At 45.8% G+C, this 18930-nt stretch overlaps 1 protein-coding gene across 1 annotated transcript in view; it reads left to right on the plus strand.

Annotated features, from left to right (window-relative positions):
- Positions 1-8773: 8773 nt before the first annotated feature.
- EPHX2 (epoxide hydrolase 2) overlaps positions 8774-18930 on the plus strand; it is a 57523-nt gene continuing 47366 nt past the window's right edge. Inside the window, exon 1 of the mRNA XM_027087929.1 lies at positions 8774-8965. Within this exon, the coding sequence (XP_026943730.1) occupies positions 8865-8965 (101 nt within the window). The 5' untranslated portion in view covers positions 8774-8864. The remainder of the gene's footprint in view (positions 8966-18930) is intronic.

Below are 18930 nucleotides of genomic sequence, written 5' to 3' on the forward strand. Positions count from 1 at the left end.
AGCCCACTATGATAATTTCATTAATTTGTCACCGGAAACCAAAGGAGAAATTCTTCCAGGTATTTGACAGTGATTAAACTTCCACCTCTTGTTAGAAGGCTATTGAAAGAGAAAGAGTCCTGGACCCTTTGATCCTCTCAGTGGCCAGATTGGCAGGTTCGGGGGTGGGGGTGGGTGTCTGCGGGCTGATGTCCCTGTTTGTAAAGTGGGTCTGGGTGAATGGAGTTCACAGGGAAACCTGTACAAAAAATATTGCATATGTAAAGGGCTCAGACGCCAATATCCTCACTGTGCTTGTATCGCTGCAACGTACCAGTGTGTCTAGACCATCCTGCGCCCCATACCCCAGCTCAAGTCAGCCTCTTTTGCCCACATCCTGAATCCTGGTTCCATTGAAGTCAAGGTGATGTGGGCTGATTTCTTTGTCCATCTTCCTACTGCAGCTGGTTTTCCACTTCTCACCCCCATTCTATTCTTTTCACAAGCCCCACCTTCTCCATAAAACCTGCTTCGATTTCACCCCACACTTCTCCGCCATCTGGCACAATCCCAAGCATGGGAGTCATTGCACTCCCATAACTGTCAACACCCCAAAGAAAGTCTCTTGATTGAGGAAATGAAAGCGTCTTTTCTTCCAAATCATTTCATCAGAGGTGCTTAGGGAAGAGAGAGCCTATTTCTAGCTTTTATATTTGATCTGCTCAATACATCAATTAATCGCAGAAGCTTGCCATCTCAAGGTCGGGTGGAATCTTAAAGGTCATTTGGATTACCACACCAGCTGATCATTTTCCTCCACAAATTCCAGCCTCAGCAAAAAACCCAGCAACGAAGAACTTGCTATCTTCCAAGTCAGTGAATAACACTGATGTCTGTTAGCCTTTGTTAAAGCATATAGAGTATTTACTGAGTGAGTAAATAAATGACCAAAGAGGAATAGTGGTAATAAAGACATAGAAGCAGATTCAACAAAGTAAAGCCAATAAGTCCTGAGACGGAGCCACCCTCACCAGTGGGAGGGGGTGACTGTCACTGGGCTCTGAACAGCCCCAGCAGGGACAACCAAAAGACTAAAATTTTTCTAGAAGCAGGCAACTTCCAGCATTCTGACATACCTCCCTCCTAAGTGCCCAGAAGCTGCTGATCTGCTCATATCACTTTGAACTGCCCTCACAATGTCCCCAACACAAGCTCGGGGGCACCTTTCTTACCTGTGACCACAGAAGACAAGCCATTCAAAGAACAGAGTACCAACCTGGCTTGGAGGTCCTGGTCAGCTGGCCAAAGTCCCCCCAGAATGGAAAGGCAGGTGCAGGGCACAGCTGGGTGTCTTCATTTCCCTGTCAAAAAGATGCTGGGACAGGACATGCCTTGGCAGATGAGGGAGACCTGACACTGAGAGTCAGATTGGCTTCCTGGGGAGGGCTGGACAAGTTCTGAAGACAGGCTGCTGTGCCCAGGCTCCCAGCTCTGGTGACCAGAGAAGCCGCATGCAGGTCCTGCTGAGGAGGACAGCACGGAGAGGCTGGCACGGATGCTTCTGCAGGTAAGAGCCAGGCGGGTCCACAGGAGGGACCGCCAGCTTGGCAGGCACACAGACGCATGCTCATTCCCTCTCTCTCTCTCTCTCTCTCTCACACACACACACACACACACACACCCTCTCTGGAGGGAAGGGGGAGGAGCCTGTGACTATCTAGTCCTTGTCCAGTGGGGACCAACAGCAGATTACTTGCCGTCTGGTTACGAAGATGCTTCGTTCTTTGCTCTGAAGGATCCTGCGCTCCAGGATCACTTCCTGGGGTCCCCCAACCTCACCCATAGATGGGGAATCTCCTGGGTCTGTCTGTCAATAGAGCAGTACAGCTCTGAGTAAAATAGGACCAAGGACAGAGCCGCCAGTCAGCAGCCTGCGGTTCTCTTCTTCCCCTCCTCCCCTGCAGGACCCCGGCTCCCTCGTGCTGCCACCTGGTTTGGGGGCAGCTTGCCTGTTTCCTCCTCGGCCTCCTTGCTGGTGACCTTGCCTTCACTTTCCCAGATAAGGAAGTTCACCTTCCTTCAAACCATAAATTGACCCTTTGCCTCCTTCTCCCCCGCATCAGATCAGGAGTCCTTTTCCTCCTGCTGTGCGTGGCGAAGCGTGGCCCTGTGATCCATCTATCAAATGTCGCCCGGCTCTCTCGTATCTCCCTCTCCCTCTCGCTTGTTCCTTCCCCTCAGCCCATAAGGAAGCTCATTCTCCATCCTAAAAACACTCTGGGGTCTGCACCTTGCTATCTCATCTCCCACGTATTGTTAAAAGCCAAGGACGCAGGACATGACTGCCAGGGTTTAACTTCTGGTTGTGCGGTTTGGGACAGGTCTCTAGAGCCTTCCGTGCCTCAGTCTCCTCATATGTAAAAGGAGGATATGAATACTGGCTCCACTTCATAAGCTTGTACTGAGGAGTAAATGAGTTAGTATAAATAAAGGGCTTAGAAAACCGAAATAATACATGATATATATGTGTACGTATGTAAATATCACTTGGCCAAAAAGATCGTCCGGGTTTTTGTAAGATCTTCAGAAAACCCAAACGCACTTTTTGGCCAATCCGATATATATGTGATATATACAAATATGATATATACGTGCATATATTTACACATGTGTCTATGATTGCTAGCATTATCTTTTGAGAATATTAAAACACATAAAAGTAACCACCAACATTCCCACTATCCAGAACTAACAAATGTTAATATTTTACCATAAGTACTTTCATATTGATATATATGTATATCTGTGTGCATATAAAGTTATGCAAGTATTAAATGCATATAGAGAGAAAGCTAGGAGGAAGGAAGGAAGGAAAGAGGGAAGGAAAAGGGAAAATAATAGATTGTATCAGCCAGGGTCTTTGGTTTGAGCAATAAAAATCTATTGATTAATTTAAGCAGAAAATGATTTTATTAAAGGGCAATGGGAAGTTCACAGGTGTACTTACAAAGCTGGAGAACCCCCCCTGGAGCACAGGTGAGAGCGAGGGAAACACCAGCCAGACTAAAGCCCAAATCACAAGCTATTACCAGCATAGTGGGCCCTGCTGCTGCAGAAATGGATGCAAAACCTTGCACCGTCTGTCACTGGTACTGCTGTCACTGCTGTCCCTGGAAACCAGCCACTCCTGCTGCTGTCAGAATTAATTCTCCTCTATTCCTACTTCATTGTGTCACTAGCTCCCAATACAAAGGTCAGGATAAACGCATCTGATTAATCATGGGCTCGTGAACGAAATGCATGGAAGGCTGAGGAAGCAGAAATCTGGTGTTTGGAACTATGTGAAAGGTGGCTTCTGCCACATTCAAGGTGGGAACTTTCCCAGAATATTTGAAAGGAGTTTAAATGCTGGGAAACTCCCACAAATTTGCTCTTTGGCTCCTCCCACCAATGCACACCCAACTTTCCATAATTACACTTTGAAAAAAATGCTCACACCTACCCATTCTGTTCTAAAATGTGTACCCAGGATTTGTTTCAATCAGGTATGGTAAGACGTGCAGACACGGGAATGATTGTCACAGAGGAAGAAGTTTATACTCACAGATCCCCAGAAGCAGGAATCATGGCATGTCACATAGGGCCACACGGGGAAGCACATGGGCCAGACAGAGGGCAGGAAGGGCAAAGGAGAAAGCATGGCCCAGAGAATGTATTGGAGTTTCTGTAGGGAAGGGAAGGCAGGACAGGGTCAGCAGCCTAGGACTGGATAGCTTGAATCATTTTTGTGGGCTGTGGGTATAGGGGTGGTCTCCGGTGGTTTAGTACCTGGCCCTGGGGTGATTCACTGCAGGGGAAATATTGGCCAGGTGTGAGAGAGAGGTAAAGGAGATGGCCGGGGGTGTGGACTTGAGATTGGCTGGAGGGTTTGTAATATGATGTCTGTACTCTCCTGAAGGCTGGATCACTGGGAAGATGTAGACAACTTTGGCCATTAGTTGCCTTATTTGTAGTGCATACCAAACGGACCAATAGTGAATCTAAGAGAACATGGTTAGAACACTAACAAAAGACAGCCATTCCTCACAGACACAAAAGAGCTCATCGTAACCCCAAAGGGACAAAGTCTTACATCTCGTCAGTTACTCCAGTCAGCTCCAAGTCTTGCCTCTCTAGTCAATGCACTTTCTTGCTCTAAGCCTGACACAAGGTCATCTTGAAATTCTGTTTCTTATGGAATAAACCATAAAGTCCATCAAAAGCATACTGCATATAAAGTAATGGAGTGGGCAGAAAATAAAATAGATTATCAAAGTAAGGAAGAAAAGGCAGGCACAGCCTTCGTCATTGTAAAAGTTAGAGTTGGACCCTATTGCTGAAGTGCTCGCACTATGAGTGTCAACTATAGCGCTGAAACTATTGCCGCCGAAAGCAGAGGGTCACAGGGCCTGCTCCGTCCCTGCCAGCTGGGGACCCCGGCTGCTGCTGCCACCCCGAAACTGCCAACCAAAATGTTTCTCGTCTTGCCCTGCTCACCTCACCAGCTCCTGCTGTAAAGTCTGGACTGGGTGCGTCTGATTTGCTGAGTTAAGCTCACAGGCCTTCGCCTGAGAACGTGAGCCCTTAGCATTTTTGGATTCTATGGTCAGAGTGGCTCTTCCTTCTAAGATTCATAAGGTGGCTACGTCTTACAGAGTTCTTCTTTGCAACCACAGACATTTCTCCCAGTCTTATAAGCAGAAAGGGTCTCATTATAGGATACTGATATCTCACAGCATCTCAGGGAGGACAAGAGAAGCAGGTGTGGAAACCACACAGCCAAGAGCAATGCAGTGACAGCAAACCACACCAGGTACAATTTTAACAAAGCCATCACTGTGTCACCCCATTGGCACCATGCACAGCCAGAGCTAGACTGGAGAAGCTCCGTCTCAGCCTCCCCAGAGAATCTGAGAGAGGAGATAGATGGTCCCCTGGGCTGGACAGCTGGTGTTTGTCAAGGGCAGTAAAATTGAAGCTTTGTTCTCACCCAGACACTCCAAGGACAAAGCTAGTGGCAGAAGCTGAGCTCCGCTGAAATAAAGAGATAAGACGGCCACTCCTGAGGTCAGGAAAACTTCCCTGACTGCACATGCGCAGGAAGGCTCCTTGTGGGTCAGAAAGGGAGGGGATGCCACTGCATAATAGTGTGGACATGCACCCACAGGCCTCTGCAGTGGGATCCACCTTAACAAAAAGTTGCGCATGCATGTTGGGGAGTGTCCTGGGACCAGCCAAGTGTGAAAAAAGAAACAAGATAATTCGCCAAGTGTAAACAAAGACCTGGAAGGACTGCCCTATGGAAGTGATTTAAATCACCTCCTTACTGCCTCCTCATTCAGGACTCCAGGACTGTTCTCTGGGTGTGTATTTCTGCCTTGCTTCTGTCTTAAATAAACAAACTGCTTCTCTGTGGGCTCTCCCACAGGTTACGCCGTGTCTCTAATAATAAACTTCGTACCTGTTTTTACAGTTTTTGCCTCCTGGAAACATTCTAGCTTTCAAACGGGGTAAAGAATCAGGGCCACTTTGCCTATGACCTCTAGCCCCTGCTGTCTCTCCGAGATCAAAACTAGATGCTTCTGCTACTGCTGTGGCTGGAAGAAAGTTCCAGTTCACACAGCTGTTGCTTCAGTTTGCTCATTCCCATACCCAACTCTCACGTGACTGGCAGAGCCCATGTCACGTGATCAGTGTTAAGGGAGCCCAGCTAACGTGGTGTTTGTGGAGGCTACCTTAAGAAGGTAGAACTCAAAATGTGAGATATTAAATTAGAGCGATGTTTGAAGGACATTGTGCATCTCTGAATGATAGATGTCCACTACGGGGCAGAATTTTCCAAATGTAGCAAGAGCTTATAGGTGTTGGCAGCCAAAACAATGACAAAGAAGAAACACGACGAGTAGCCACTATCAATATTCCCTGTCTCATTTTTCTCATTGTCCCACAAACAACTGGCAACTCCTTGAATTCATCATTCCACTAAAATGGAAACTTCTTGGTCATCTCTATTTTTTGTCTGTTTTATTTACCAGTGAATCCCAATTGCCAAGAAAGCACGTGGCACATAGCAGGTGCTCCCTACATATTTGTTGAATGAATAAAAGAAATTCATTTGCTGCACGAAAGAAAGACAAAGCTTCAGGTGGAATGTGGGTTTAGAAAACAGCTTGAGACAACTTTAAGGTTGATTCAAACACCTACAGCAGGAGAAGCAGCAGTGTGAACCTCTCTCTCAACCACTAGGTATTAAACAGAGTGTTAAAGTAGCGTTGGAAAACCAAGGCCTAGCAGGAGGTGAGAAGGGGTAGCAGGGGCAGGAAATCCAACACGAAATCTAATGAGTTCAGTGTAATGAGTTCAATACAAATTTAGTGACTGACGGCAGACGTAACTTCTGAATTTTCACGACTACATTAGCCATGTTTTATGAATCCGTGCTATCACCTAAAACAAATTTTATAAATATTCAAATTAGCAAACATAAGGGTTAGGATGTACATTTCAAAAAGATATCCCTTTTCCATAGCCCAGCTGAGTGAGCTCTCATCTTCCCGTACCTTGGGTGGCAGAAAGCACAGCGGGACAATGACCCATGACAAAGAGCAGAGCACAATAAAATGCAGTCGAGACCTCTAATCTTTGCCTCAGCAATTCATCCAGGAAGCTCCGTAACTCACCAGGTGCTATAGTTTACAGCCCAGGAATAAACAAAGGTCCGTAAGACAGCTCCATAATTTCACCAAAGATGATTTCCATCTAAAGTGGAGTCTCATATTCTAAGTTTCTTTTTTTTTTTTAAGGGGGATTTATAAAATCCAGTTCGGTCAGTGTGACCTTTCTCTTCACTTCGCTACATTTTACAAACACATACATGTATTCCTAAACAGTACTGCACCAGTCAGGCAACAGAAATCACTCTAGTTAATTTAAATAGGGAGAGATTGAATACAGGAAACTAGGAACCTGCAAAATCTTTGAAAAGAATGGCGTAGTGAGCCTCAGACTGGGCCTTTAAGAAAGTCTCCCAGAAAAACACCACCACGGATGTGGAAGCTGTCACCTCTGCCCCAATCAGCTGGCCACCACTGGGACTGAGTTCAAGGACACAGGGGCTAGCTGGAAACCAGGGGTCCAAGTTCTTTGAATTGAGCAACTGGAAGGGAAGGCCCTTTAGTAAGACCAGGAGCAGGCTTGGGAGGTGGGAATGCAGCCAGAGTTCTGTTTCAGTCATGAAAAATTCGAGATAACCTATGAGATATTCATGAGGAGGTGCTGAATAAGAAATTGCATATGCAAGTGTGGAGGTAAAGGGAAGTCTAAACTGGAGATTTCAATTTAAGTGGTTTCATACTACATAAGCAGGCTGTCATTTGCTTTCTTTTTTTTAACTCAATTTTACTTTTGAGATCACCAACTTCTTGAGTGACTACTGTATGTATTCACTTTAACCCTGACTCAGTCTTCAAATCTAGGGTAATCTAGCGTCTATCTCCAAAAACTCCACTGAAAGTGTTCTGAAACAGGTCACCCAGCGTCGTCCAGGTGCAATATCGAATTTTTTTTTCAGTTATTTCTACAACATTTGGGGTGGTTAATTATTTCCTGCTTCTCAGGAGCGGATCTCAGAAAACACTAACTGTCTCAGGCACAATCGCAGAAGAGGTTATAAAACAAGAGAAGCAGGTGTGGTCCTGGTTCACTAGAACAAGACACCCCAAGGCAGACTCATTTCTCTTGTCGATCAGACTGATGGTTGGTAGATCAAGTCTTTCTTGATTTCAGCAGGGATCTACCTCTTCTAGCTAAATGGGGAAAATATCTTGGGTAAATTCACAGATGACACTGTGAAGGAGGGAGGGAGGTCTTCGGCACCTATGTCCTGAGCTGTGCTCATGGCAAGTTGGAACATCAGGCCAGGAGTATGTTTTAATTCATGGAGCTGACTACAAAGGCACAAAGAGTCCAACAACCCATTTGCAAGCACAGCTCGGACACTCCTAAGGCTTAGGTTTTCCAGAAACACAAATGAGCCAAGAGTGTGGTTTAAAACAAAGCTCAAACCTTTTTAGGCAGCATTAGTACAAGAAGGCTGTACAAAGGGGTAATCATAGTTCACATGTATTCCTTCTAAACTTCATTTCACAAGAGACTGGGATGGACGTATTCTGGGTTGGCATACAATACCTGGAGCATGATATTTTATTCTAGAAATACATTTTGCTTTGACAAAGAAGAGTGTGACTAGAGGCTCATGGTCAGGATAGTGACAGACCTGTAACTATATGTACAGAATCTAGAAAAGAAGGGCAACAAAGCTATTACTTTACTAGATATGACAACCAAAACGAATATAGAGGATCCAAATATTTAATGAAGAAACTTTTGGCATCTCTCTCTCTCAAGGGTCTGTGGCCTCTGGCTCTTTCTCAGGCCCGCTTTCTCTCCGGGCCGAAGTGAGATTCTAGCCCCAGGTCCAGGCGCCGGGAGGCGGTGGAGATGGAGCCCGGGCCGCGGTGGGTGCGGGTACATCAAGTGAAGCCCGGTGGGACGAAACGCCGGCGGCACCAAGACGAGGGGTTGGGGCGGCTGTGGGGCGTGGTCAAGTCCGGGACAGGGGGCGAGGCGGAGGCCAGGGCAAGGGGGTTGGAGGCGCCGGGGCCAGAACAGAGGGCGGGGCGGAAGCCGGGGCAGGGGCGGAGCCGGGGCCAGGACAGGGGGCTTGGGCGGGGCCGAACTCGACTTGGGAGGCCGCGTCGGCTCGCCGCTCTGGTCCCGCGCCCCGGCCTTCGTCCATCTCCTCGCAGCGGTCTGTACCTGGGTGGAAGGCTGAGGTGCAGGCAGTCATGGCGCTGCGTGCTGCCGTGTTCGACCTGGACGGGGTCCTGGCGCTGCCCTCGCTCGCCAGCTCCTGGGACCGTGCGGAGGAGGAGCTGGCGCTGCCCAGGTAAGGGGACCCGGGCCGCTGCCCGCACTCAGAAGCCTGCGCGGGTGTGTCCGGGCGGCAGGAGCGCGAACCCTGGGAGAAGTTGCCTTTCGGGACTCCCAGCCCTGGTTTCAGATTGCTGTAGGGCGAGAGCGCTAGGTGAAAGGTTAAAACAATTACTCGACCCTAAAGTACCACTGTGTGTAACTAGATCCACTGTCTTTCTGAATGCTGATTATTTAAATCTCTCTAAGGACTCCAAAATTGACCTTTATATTGAAAGCTTTTCTTTTTTTGTGTGTGGTACGTGGGCCTCTCACTGTTGTTGCCTCTCCCGTTGCGGAGCACAGGCTCCCGACGTGCAGGCTCCCGATGCGCAGGCTCCCGATGCGCAGGATCCCGACGCGCAGGCTCGGCGGCCATGGCTCACAGGCGCAGCCGCTCCGCGGCATGTGGGATCTTCCCGGACCGGGGCACGAACCCGTGTGCCCTGCATCGGCAGGCGGACTCTCAACCACTGCGCCACCAGGGAAGCCCCTGAAAGCTTTTCTTAAAGTAAGAGAAATTGTTCCGCGAGCTGACTGCTGCCCGCTTACTTCTCTGTAATGGAATGGATCTTAAAGACCTAAGCTGAGGTTTCTAGAGAAAAAAGTCCTGTGCCCTGCACATTATAACAGCAAACCAGAAACGGCCCCAAAGCTTAAGCACTGGAAAATGGTAGACAAGGAAGCATCACCAGTAAACGTGACGTTCAGGAAGAGATTTCAGTGACATCAGAAAATATCTGTTATAATAAGTGCAAAAAAACTAACCCACCAGAGTGTACAACTGTTTATACAACATGGAAACTATGGAAAAACTATTTTTCAAGTATGGAAAAAAGCTACATGTTGAAAATGCCTGGAAGAAATATACCAAAATATCCCTCTGGCTGCACCAATTTACATTCCAGTCGGCGCTGTACAAAGGTTTCCCTTTCTCCACATCCTTGCCAACACATATTATTGCTTGTCTTTTTGATAATAGCCATTCTAACAGATATGAAGTGATATCTCACTATGGTTTTGATTGCATTTCCTGGAAGCTCTTTTAACCACGGTGTTGTTTCACTTTATTTTTTTTTGGCCCATAAATTTTATTTTTTTTAAAAGACATAAAAATAGAGTAAGCTACAATATGAGATATGTTTGTACCTGTGACCTCGTCAATGTGGGAGTGAACGTGACTTGTGAATATATAAGTCACAAGTATACTTGTGAGTATACCAGTGAATATACTTGAGAGTATATTTGTGAGTACACAGGTCACAAGTGTACAAGTTTACAGATGTGGGGAATTTCAAAGAGCACTGGTCTCTGAGTCAGACCCACGTTAAAATCTCAATTCTAACACTTAGCGTTGGGTGACCTTGCTTAACCTGACTTAGTCAACTCAACTGAGACCTTAGTGTTAGTCTTAAAATAAGAAAACACCTCCCCTAGAAATTTTTGTGCTAGTTAGATTAGATGACGTGTAAGGTGGGTGGGTAACTGTGTTCCTGATACATCTTTTTATTAAAGTCTCATGCACATTCAGAGTGATTTTTGGGCATATTTCGTTCATCTAGTGTGACACTGACTCACACATTCTCCCTGTGACCACGGTCACGATTGTTCCCAGAAGCCATAAACAGGTTATAGCAAACCTAGCTGACCCCAGGAGGTCAGAGTCTGTGACTTTGACCTTATTAGCCTATGGAGTCTGTGAACTAACCATGAAGGTGTGAATTCAGACAGTGAGCCTCAAGGGCCTACCTTGCACTGGGCATTTCCAACTTGCTTGCTATCCGGTATAAAAACTCAGACATCCACAGGTGCCATAGTTCAAAATGAAGGCAGTGCCATGAGAGGTACACAGTTCTTAGTTGCTTCAAAGGAGGGAGAGATTAGGTCTGATCAGGGGGAATCAGGAACCAGAGGCAGACCCTGAGAAGACTGATAGGATGCTGATGAGGAGAGATGTGAAGGGAGGACTTTCCAGGTGAGCAAAGGCTGGGAGGTGGAAAGCAAGGAGAGTTCACAAAACACTGAATATTCCAGCCTAGCCAGACAGGAGGGAAGGCATGAGAGGGAAGTGAGGAAGTTGGCTGGGCCTGCATTGTAGCACCATGCGAAGGTCAGGCTGAGTGCGTACCTAATTTGATAGCAGTTGACTCTGAGTTGAGCTGGGGTGGAGATGTAGTAAAATAATTGTTGCTCACAATCAGCTGCGGTGATGGATCAAGTACATCAGCAAGAGGAAAGAGGCCACCGCTCCCGGTTTAAGATTTGAGAGTTTGGCAGCTGGAAGGGGGAACAGTGTGGAGAGATGGTGAAGCCCGGTGGAGACTGGAACGGAAGCAGACGAGACCTTCTTGAGCTAGGAGTTTGCAGGGTCACTGGCATGGAAGACGAAGATGAAGATGAAGAATCCAGGCTGCAGGGGACAGAGGAAGCCTGTGAGACTGGTGTTGAAGCTGAGAGTGGATTAGGGGGTGAGGGCCCAGACATCTGTCAATACCTGCCTGAGGACAAGGTGGTGCGGGGGCCAGTGGCTGTGCTGAACTCCAGCAGTTCAGAGATTGTTGAATACCTGGGGTGAAACAGAGGGATGCAGATTCCTCCAGCATCATACAGGGGAGGCAGGGAGAGGGAGCTCCAGTCTCATCTGCGGTCCTCCAGAGCAGAGGCCGCGGAGGGTGTGCTTGCTGGAGACGGTGGTGCCTTGGCGATGGTGGTGCCTTGGCAACGGAGCCTGACGTGATCTGGAGGAACCAGGATGGTTCCCTGAGATCCAGATCTGACCTGTAGACAGTCATCGTGTGCTTCATTTAATACCTTCTCACCCAGCCTCGTGGACGGTCTGCCTGGCACCACTGGACTGACTGAACCCTTGGAATGATTAAAGTGTCAGTTTCTTTCAAAAATGTTGACCCTAGAACTTGAGGTGCTTGCCATATGCAGTGCTCAGTGAACGTTTTCTGAGCACGAGAAACAAATGACCAGCCAATACAGAAAGAGTATTTGAGAACCAGAACTTCCTACTCATATCCTCTGTGCTGTTTCAGGAAATATTTATTGAATGTTTCCAGGAGCTTCTGGGGCAGTTCCCAGATTTGGGGTTGCTCTTTGCACCTCTGGGCTTCTCTGTACTCTCTGAAGCATCTTTCCTCATTTTTAATTTTACATATGGGTTTTAATTTGACAACTGATAACAGAAATGCATTCTTATTATGAATATATTCAAATGAACAGAATAATGTAGAACAGGAAATGTCAGTGCCTCTTCACCTTTCCTTGTTCCTTTCCCCATCCCAGATATCATCTTAGTTGACACATAGTTCATTTATCCAAAACCAAGGGTTTCGTTTGTTTGTTTTCATAGTTTTGGGGCAGTAAAATCCGACCTGTCTTCATGTGGTAGCAAGTCTGATCTGAACAAGCATGAGGCTTGCCATTATCTATCCTACTACTGTAAATAGTCACACATCTCACTGTAAACATATTAATGAGTTTGATGATGAAGGCTGCTGCAGGCTCTCCTGGAGAGGGTACTTAATGTGTGGTATATCCCCCATTTTACCTTAACAATCGGAAAGATTCTGACTTTGAAACTCACGTAGTTCTGAGGTTTCAAATAAGGGATCGTCAGCCTGTCACTTATTTATATGAATTTACAGACACATTTACGCATAGATTGGTAGGTAGGTAGATTGGTAGATGGGTAGGTTAAAAAAAAACAATAGAATCATAGAACATATATTGTTCTAGGTTTTCATTTTTTTACGTAATTTTAACTTTTATTTCATTCGACAGTTGGATATCTTTTGTGTCCATTTACATAGATCTACCTTGCTCTTTTTAACCACTCCTTAGTATTCCACAATACGGAACTGCCGTAATTTATTTAACCATTTTTCCCTGTTGGTGGACATTTATTTATTTGTTAGTTGTCACTGTTACAAATAATGTCACTAATGTTTCTGTAGGGTAGTTTTCTAAAAGTGGAGTTGCCAAGTAAAAGTGTATGTATTTACATTTAAAATATTGACAGATCCTGCCAAGCTGTTCAAAAAATGCTGTACCTGTCCCGACATTGCATGAGAAGGCCAGCCCAGATCCTCCCTGCAGAGGAGATGGTTCTCTTAAACCTTTTTTTTTTTTAATAAATTTATTTCTTTATTTATTTTTGGCTGTGTTGGGTCTTAATTGCTGCGCATAGGCTTTCTCTAGTTGTAGCAAGCGGGGACTATTCTTCATTGCAGTGCAGAGGGTTCTCATTGCAGTGGCTTCTCTTGTTGCAGAGCACGGGCTCTAGCTGCAGTTGTGGCATGTGGGTTTCAGTAGTTGTGGCTTGCAGGCTCTGGAGTGCAGGCTTAGTAGTTGTGGCTCACCAGCTTAGTTGCACCACGGCATGTAGGATCTTCCCGAACCAGGGCTCAAACCCATGTCCCCTGCATTGGCAGGCGGATTCTTAACCACTGCACCACCAGGGAAGTCCCAGCCCTTTTAAACTTTGGCCAGTCAGATGAAGGAAAAACATTACCTTGTATCAGTCTGCATTTTCCTCTCCACTGTTCATTTTTGTTGGCCATTTGTATTTTTTCCTTTGGTGTTTACCTGTTTATACCGTTTGCCCATTTTTGTATTGGATTGTCACTTTCTTCTTGATTTCTAGGAATTCGTGATTTCTACCATGACGTTTTATGTTTTCTACTTACCATCTCTTCTGCTACTTCTTTTTTTCTCCCTTCTTTTTCCCATCTTTAGTTGGGTTGATCAAGTTCTTTTCTTCCAGCTTCCCTTGGGGAAGCATCTTGTTTCTAGTCTTCTTACTGATACATTTTGTTTCTCGTTCTCCTTAAGATTACTTTTGTTTTTTTAATATGCATATATAGTAACTCCTCCTATTAACATAATCTTTTCTGTCAGCAGACATGTTCATTGCTACCTGTGTTTTTCCTATCAATATAATGATGAATTTGTCTGGTGTTTGTCCTGGGTTCCTAGTACAGAGCTTCTAAAAACCCTTGGGATTTCCTGAGATCAGTGTGTCTTTGTTGTGCTAATGAGGTTACTCACTTGGGAGGGGAGAACCCTGGGGATTTAGTTCAGACATGTAGCCAATGAGTTAATCAATCATGCCTAATGAAGGCCCAATAAAATCTCTGTACACTGAGGCTCAGTGGAGCTTCCTGGTTGGTGACCGCATCAATTTGCCAGGAGGATGATGTGCCCTGATTTCATGGCGAGAGGGCCCCGATGCCCTGTGCGCCCTCGCAGACCTTGCCTTCTGTGTATTCTTTAAAATAAAACTTAATAGTAAAACTTAAAAGTAAGTAACACTTTTCAGTGTTCTGTAAGTTGTTCTAGTGAATTATCAGAACTGGAGGGTTGTGGGAACCCCCAAATTTGTAACCAGATGGTCAGAAGTATGGGTGGCCTGGAGAACCCCTGAGACTGCAGCTGGTGTCTGACGTGACGGCAGGTCTGTGGAAGACTTGCCTTCAACCTGTGGGGTCTGTGCTAACTCTGGACAGGTAGTGTCAGGATTGAATCGCAGTACACCCATCTGCTATTGGCCAGTTGGGGTGGAAACAATAATAACATTCTGCCCCACACTGCCACGGCCAGGTTACTTAACCATCCTTCCTTCCAGCCTCTCGTGCTCACTCTCACCAGAACTTTCCCCAGGCAGGTAGATTACTTTGCTTCCAGTTTTATCATGAGACAAATCTGCTGCTTCCAGCTCCTTTGCCTAATACAGTTGACCCTTGAACAACACAAGGTTGAACTGCACAGGTCCACTAGTACATTGGTTTTTTGGTTTGTTTTCAGTAGTGAGTACTACAGTACCACACTATCTGAGGTTGGTCAAATCCAAGGATTTTGAGGAACCACGTAGTCGGAGGGCCAGCTATGGGTTATACAGGGATTTTTGCAGAGGGTCAGTGCCCTAAACCCCAGTGTTGTTCAAGGGTCAGCTGTACATTATTAGCTATGAATGTATGTATTCAGTAGGTGAAGATTCCCTTTGGGGAACAACGATTGAATTCTAGATATAATGGTTGAGTCTCAAGAGTTCAGTTGTGCAAAAATCACTAGTAACGATGATAGTAAACAGTGTAAGATTAAATTTCATATACAACTAATGTTTTCTGGATGATTGAGGAGGATACAAAATGTATGCAATATAATCTGATTTAAAATGATGGCTGGGAGGGAGAAAGAGGAGTATTGTTTAATGGGTACAAAATTTTAGGTTGTAAAGATAGGAAGATGAAGAAGTTCTGGAGATGGATAGTGGTGATGGTTGCACAACAGTGTACTTAATGGCACTGCTCTGTACACTTAAAAATGGTTAAAATGGTCAGTTTTAGGTCCATATTGTTTAATGTATCATTTAAAGCTTGAGTTTCCTTCTTTATTTTCATTTTGGTTGATCTGTCCATAGGTGAAAGTGGGGTGTTAAAGTCCCCTACTATGAATGTGTTACTGTTGATTTCCCCTTTTATGGCTGTTAGCATTTGCCTTATGTATTGAGGTGCTCCTATGTTGGGTGCATAAATATTTGCAATTGTTATATCTTCTTCTAGGATTGATCCCTTGATCATTATGTAGTGTCCTTCTTTGTCTCTTGTAATAGTCTTTATTTTAAAGTCTATTTTGTCTGATATGAGAATAGCTACTCCAGCTTTCTTTCGATTTCCATTTGCATAGAATATCTTTTTCCATCCCCTCACTTTCGGTCTGTATGTGTCCCTAGGTCTGAAGTGGGTCTCTTGTAGACAGTACATATATGGGTCTTGATTTTGTGTCCATTCAGCCAGTCTGTGTCTTTTGGTTGGAATATTTAAACCATTTACATTTAAGGTAGTTATCAACATGTACGTTCCTATTACCATTTTCTTAATTGTTTTGGATTTGTTATTGTAGGTCTTTTCCTTCTCTTGTGTTTCCTGCGTAGAGAAGTTCCTTTAGCCTTTGTTGTAAAGCTGGTTTGGTGGTACTGAATTCTCTTAGCTTTTGGTTGTCTGTAAAGCTTTTAATTTCTCTGTCGAATCTGAATGAGATCCTTGCTGGGTAGAGTAATCTTGGTTGTAGGTTTTTCCCTTTTATCACTTTAAATATGTCCTGCCACTCCCTTCTGGCTTACAGAGTTTCTGCTGAAAGATCAGCTGTTAACCTTATGGGGATTCCCTTGTATGTTATTTGTTGCTTTTCCCTTGCTGCTTTTAATACTTTTTCTTTGTATTTAATTTTTGATAGTTTGATTAATATGTCTTGGTGTGTTTCTCCTTGGATTGATCCTGTATGGGACCCTCTGCACTTCCTGGACTTGGCTATTTCCTTTCCCATATTAGGGAAGTTTTCAACTATAATCTCTTCAAATATTTTCTCAGTCCCTTTTTTTTTCTCCTCTTCTTCTGAGACACCTATAATTTGAATGTTGTTGCATTTCATGTTGTCCCAGAGGTCTCTGAGACTGTCCTCAATTCTTTTCATTCTTTTTTCTTAATTCTGCATTGCAGTAGTTATTTCCACTATTTTATCTTCCAGGTCACTTATCTGTTCTTCTGCCTCAGTTATTCTGCTATTGATTCCTTCTAGAGAATATTTATTTCATTTATTGTGCTGTTCATCATTGTTTGTTTGCTCTTTAGTTCTTCTCGGTCCTTGTTAAACGTTTCTTGTATTTTCTCCATTCTATTTCCAAGATGTTGGATCATCTTTACTATCATTACTCTGAATTCTTTTTCAGGTAGACTGCCTCTTTCCTCTTCCTTTGTTTGGTTTGATGGGTTTTCACCTTGCTCTTTCATCTGCTGTGTGTTTCTCTGTCTTCTCATTTTGCTTAACTTACTGTGTTTGGGGTCTCCTTTTCACAGGCTGCAGGTTCATAGTTCCCATTGTTTTTGGTGTCTGTCCCCAGTGGCTAAGGTTGGTTCAGTGGGCTGTGTAGACTTCCTGGTGGAGGGGCCTGGTGCCTGTGTTCTGGTGGATGAGGCTGGATCTTGTCTTTCTGGTGAGCAGGACCATGTCCAGGTGTTTTTTGGGGTTGTGTTTTGGGGTGTCTGTGACCTTATTATGATATTAGGCAGCCTATGTGCTAATGGATGGGGTTGTGTTCCTGTCATGCTAGTTGTGTGACATAGGGTGTCCAGCACTGTAGCTTGCTGGTCATTGAGTGGAGCTGGGTCTTAGCGTTGAGATGGAGATCTCTGGGAGAGCTTTCACTGTTTGATATTATGTGGAGCTGGGAGGTCTCTGGTGGAGCAATGTCCTGAACTCGGCTCTCCCAACCTCAGAGGCTCAGGCCTGACACCCAGCCGGAGCACCAAGACCCTGTCAGCCACACGGCTCAGAAGAAAAGGGAGAAAAAAAAAAAAAAAAAAGAAAGACAGACAGAAAGAAAAATAAAATAAAGTTATTAAAAAATAAAAAAGTATTAAAAAGAAAAAATATTAAAAAAAATAGAAACAAGAGAGCAACCAAACCAAAAAAACAAATCCACCAGTGATAACAAGTGCTAAAAACTATACAAAAAAAAAAAAAAATGGACAGACAGAACCCTAGGACAAATGGAAAAAGCAAAGCTATACAGACAAAATCACACAAAGAAGTGTACCCATACACACTCACAAAAAGAGAAAAAGGAAGAAAATATATATATTTATAAAACTTTAAAAAAAGAAGAGAGCAACCAAATCAGTAAACAAATCTACCAATGATAATAAACTCTAAATACTAAACTAAGATAAGCATAAAACCAGAAACAAATTAGATGCAGAAAGCAAACCCCAAGTCTACAGTTGCTCCCAAAGTCCACCTCCTCGATTTGGGATGATTCGTTGTCTATTCAGGTATTCCACAGATTCAGGGTACATCAAGTTGATTGTGGAGCTTTAATCCGCTGTTTCTGAGGCTGCCGGGAGAGATTTCCCTTTCTCTTCTTTGTTCTCACAGCTCCCGGGGCTCAGCTTTGGATTTGGCCCCGCCTCTGCGTGTACGTCACTGGAGGGCATCTGTTCTGCACCCAGACAGGACGGGGTTAAAGGAGCCGCTGATTCGTGGGCTCTGGCTCACTCAGGCGCGGGGGAGGGAGGGGCACGGATGCGGGGCGAGCCTGCGGCGGCAGAGGCCGGCATGACATTGCACAGCCTGAGGTGCGCCGTGCGTTCTCCCGGGGAAGTTGTCCCTGGATCCCGGGACCCTGGCAGTGGCGGGCTGCACAGGCTCCCCGGAAGGGGGGTGTGGAGAGTGACCTGTGCTCGCACACAGGCTTCTTGGTGGTGGCAGCAGCAGCCTTAGCGTCTCATGCCCGTCTCTGGGGTCCATGCTGATAGCCGCTGCTCGCGCCCGTCTCTGGAGCTCCTTTAGGCCGTGCTCTGAATCCCCTCTCCTCACACACCCCGAAACAATGGTCTCTTGCCCCTTCGGCAGGTCCAGACTTTTCCCCGGACTCCCTCCCGGCCAGCCGTAGCGCACTAACACCCTGCAGGCTGTGTTCACGCCGCCAACCCCAGTCCTCTCCCTGCGCTCTGACCGAAGCCCAAGCCTCAGCTTCCAGCCCCGCCCGCCCCGGCGGGTGAGCAGACAAGCCTCTCGGGCTGGTGAGTGCCGGTCGGCCCCGATCCTCTGGGCGGGAATCTCTCCGCTTTGCCCTCCGCACGCCTGTTGCTGTCCTCTCCTCCGTGGCTCTGAAGCTACCCCACTCCGCCACCCGCAGTCTCCGCCCGCGAAGGGGCTTCCTAGTGTGTGGAAACCTTTTCTCCTTCACAGCTCCCTCCCACTGGTGCAGGTCCCGTCCCTATTCTTTTGTCTCTGTTTTTTCTTTATCTTTTCCCTACCCAGGTACGTGGGGAGTTTCTTGCCTTTTGGGAGGTCTGAGGTCTTCTGCCAGCATTCAGTAGGTGTTCTGTAGGAGTTGTTCCACGTGTAGATGTATTTCTGATGTATTTGTGGGGA

This window comes from Aethalodelphis obliquidens, unplaced genomic scaffold, assembly GCF_003676395.1.
Source record: "Aethalodelphis obliquidens isolate GAN/ISIS:26980383/991018 unplaced genomic scaffold, ASM367639v1 scaffold61, whole genome shotgun sequence".
NCBI classification, from domain to species: domain Eukaryota; kingdom Metazoa; phylum Chordata; class Mammalia; order Artiodactyla; family Delphinidae; genus Aethalodelphis; species Aethalodelphis obliquidens.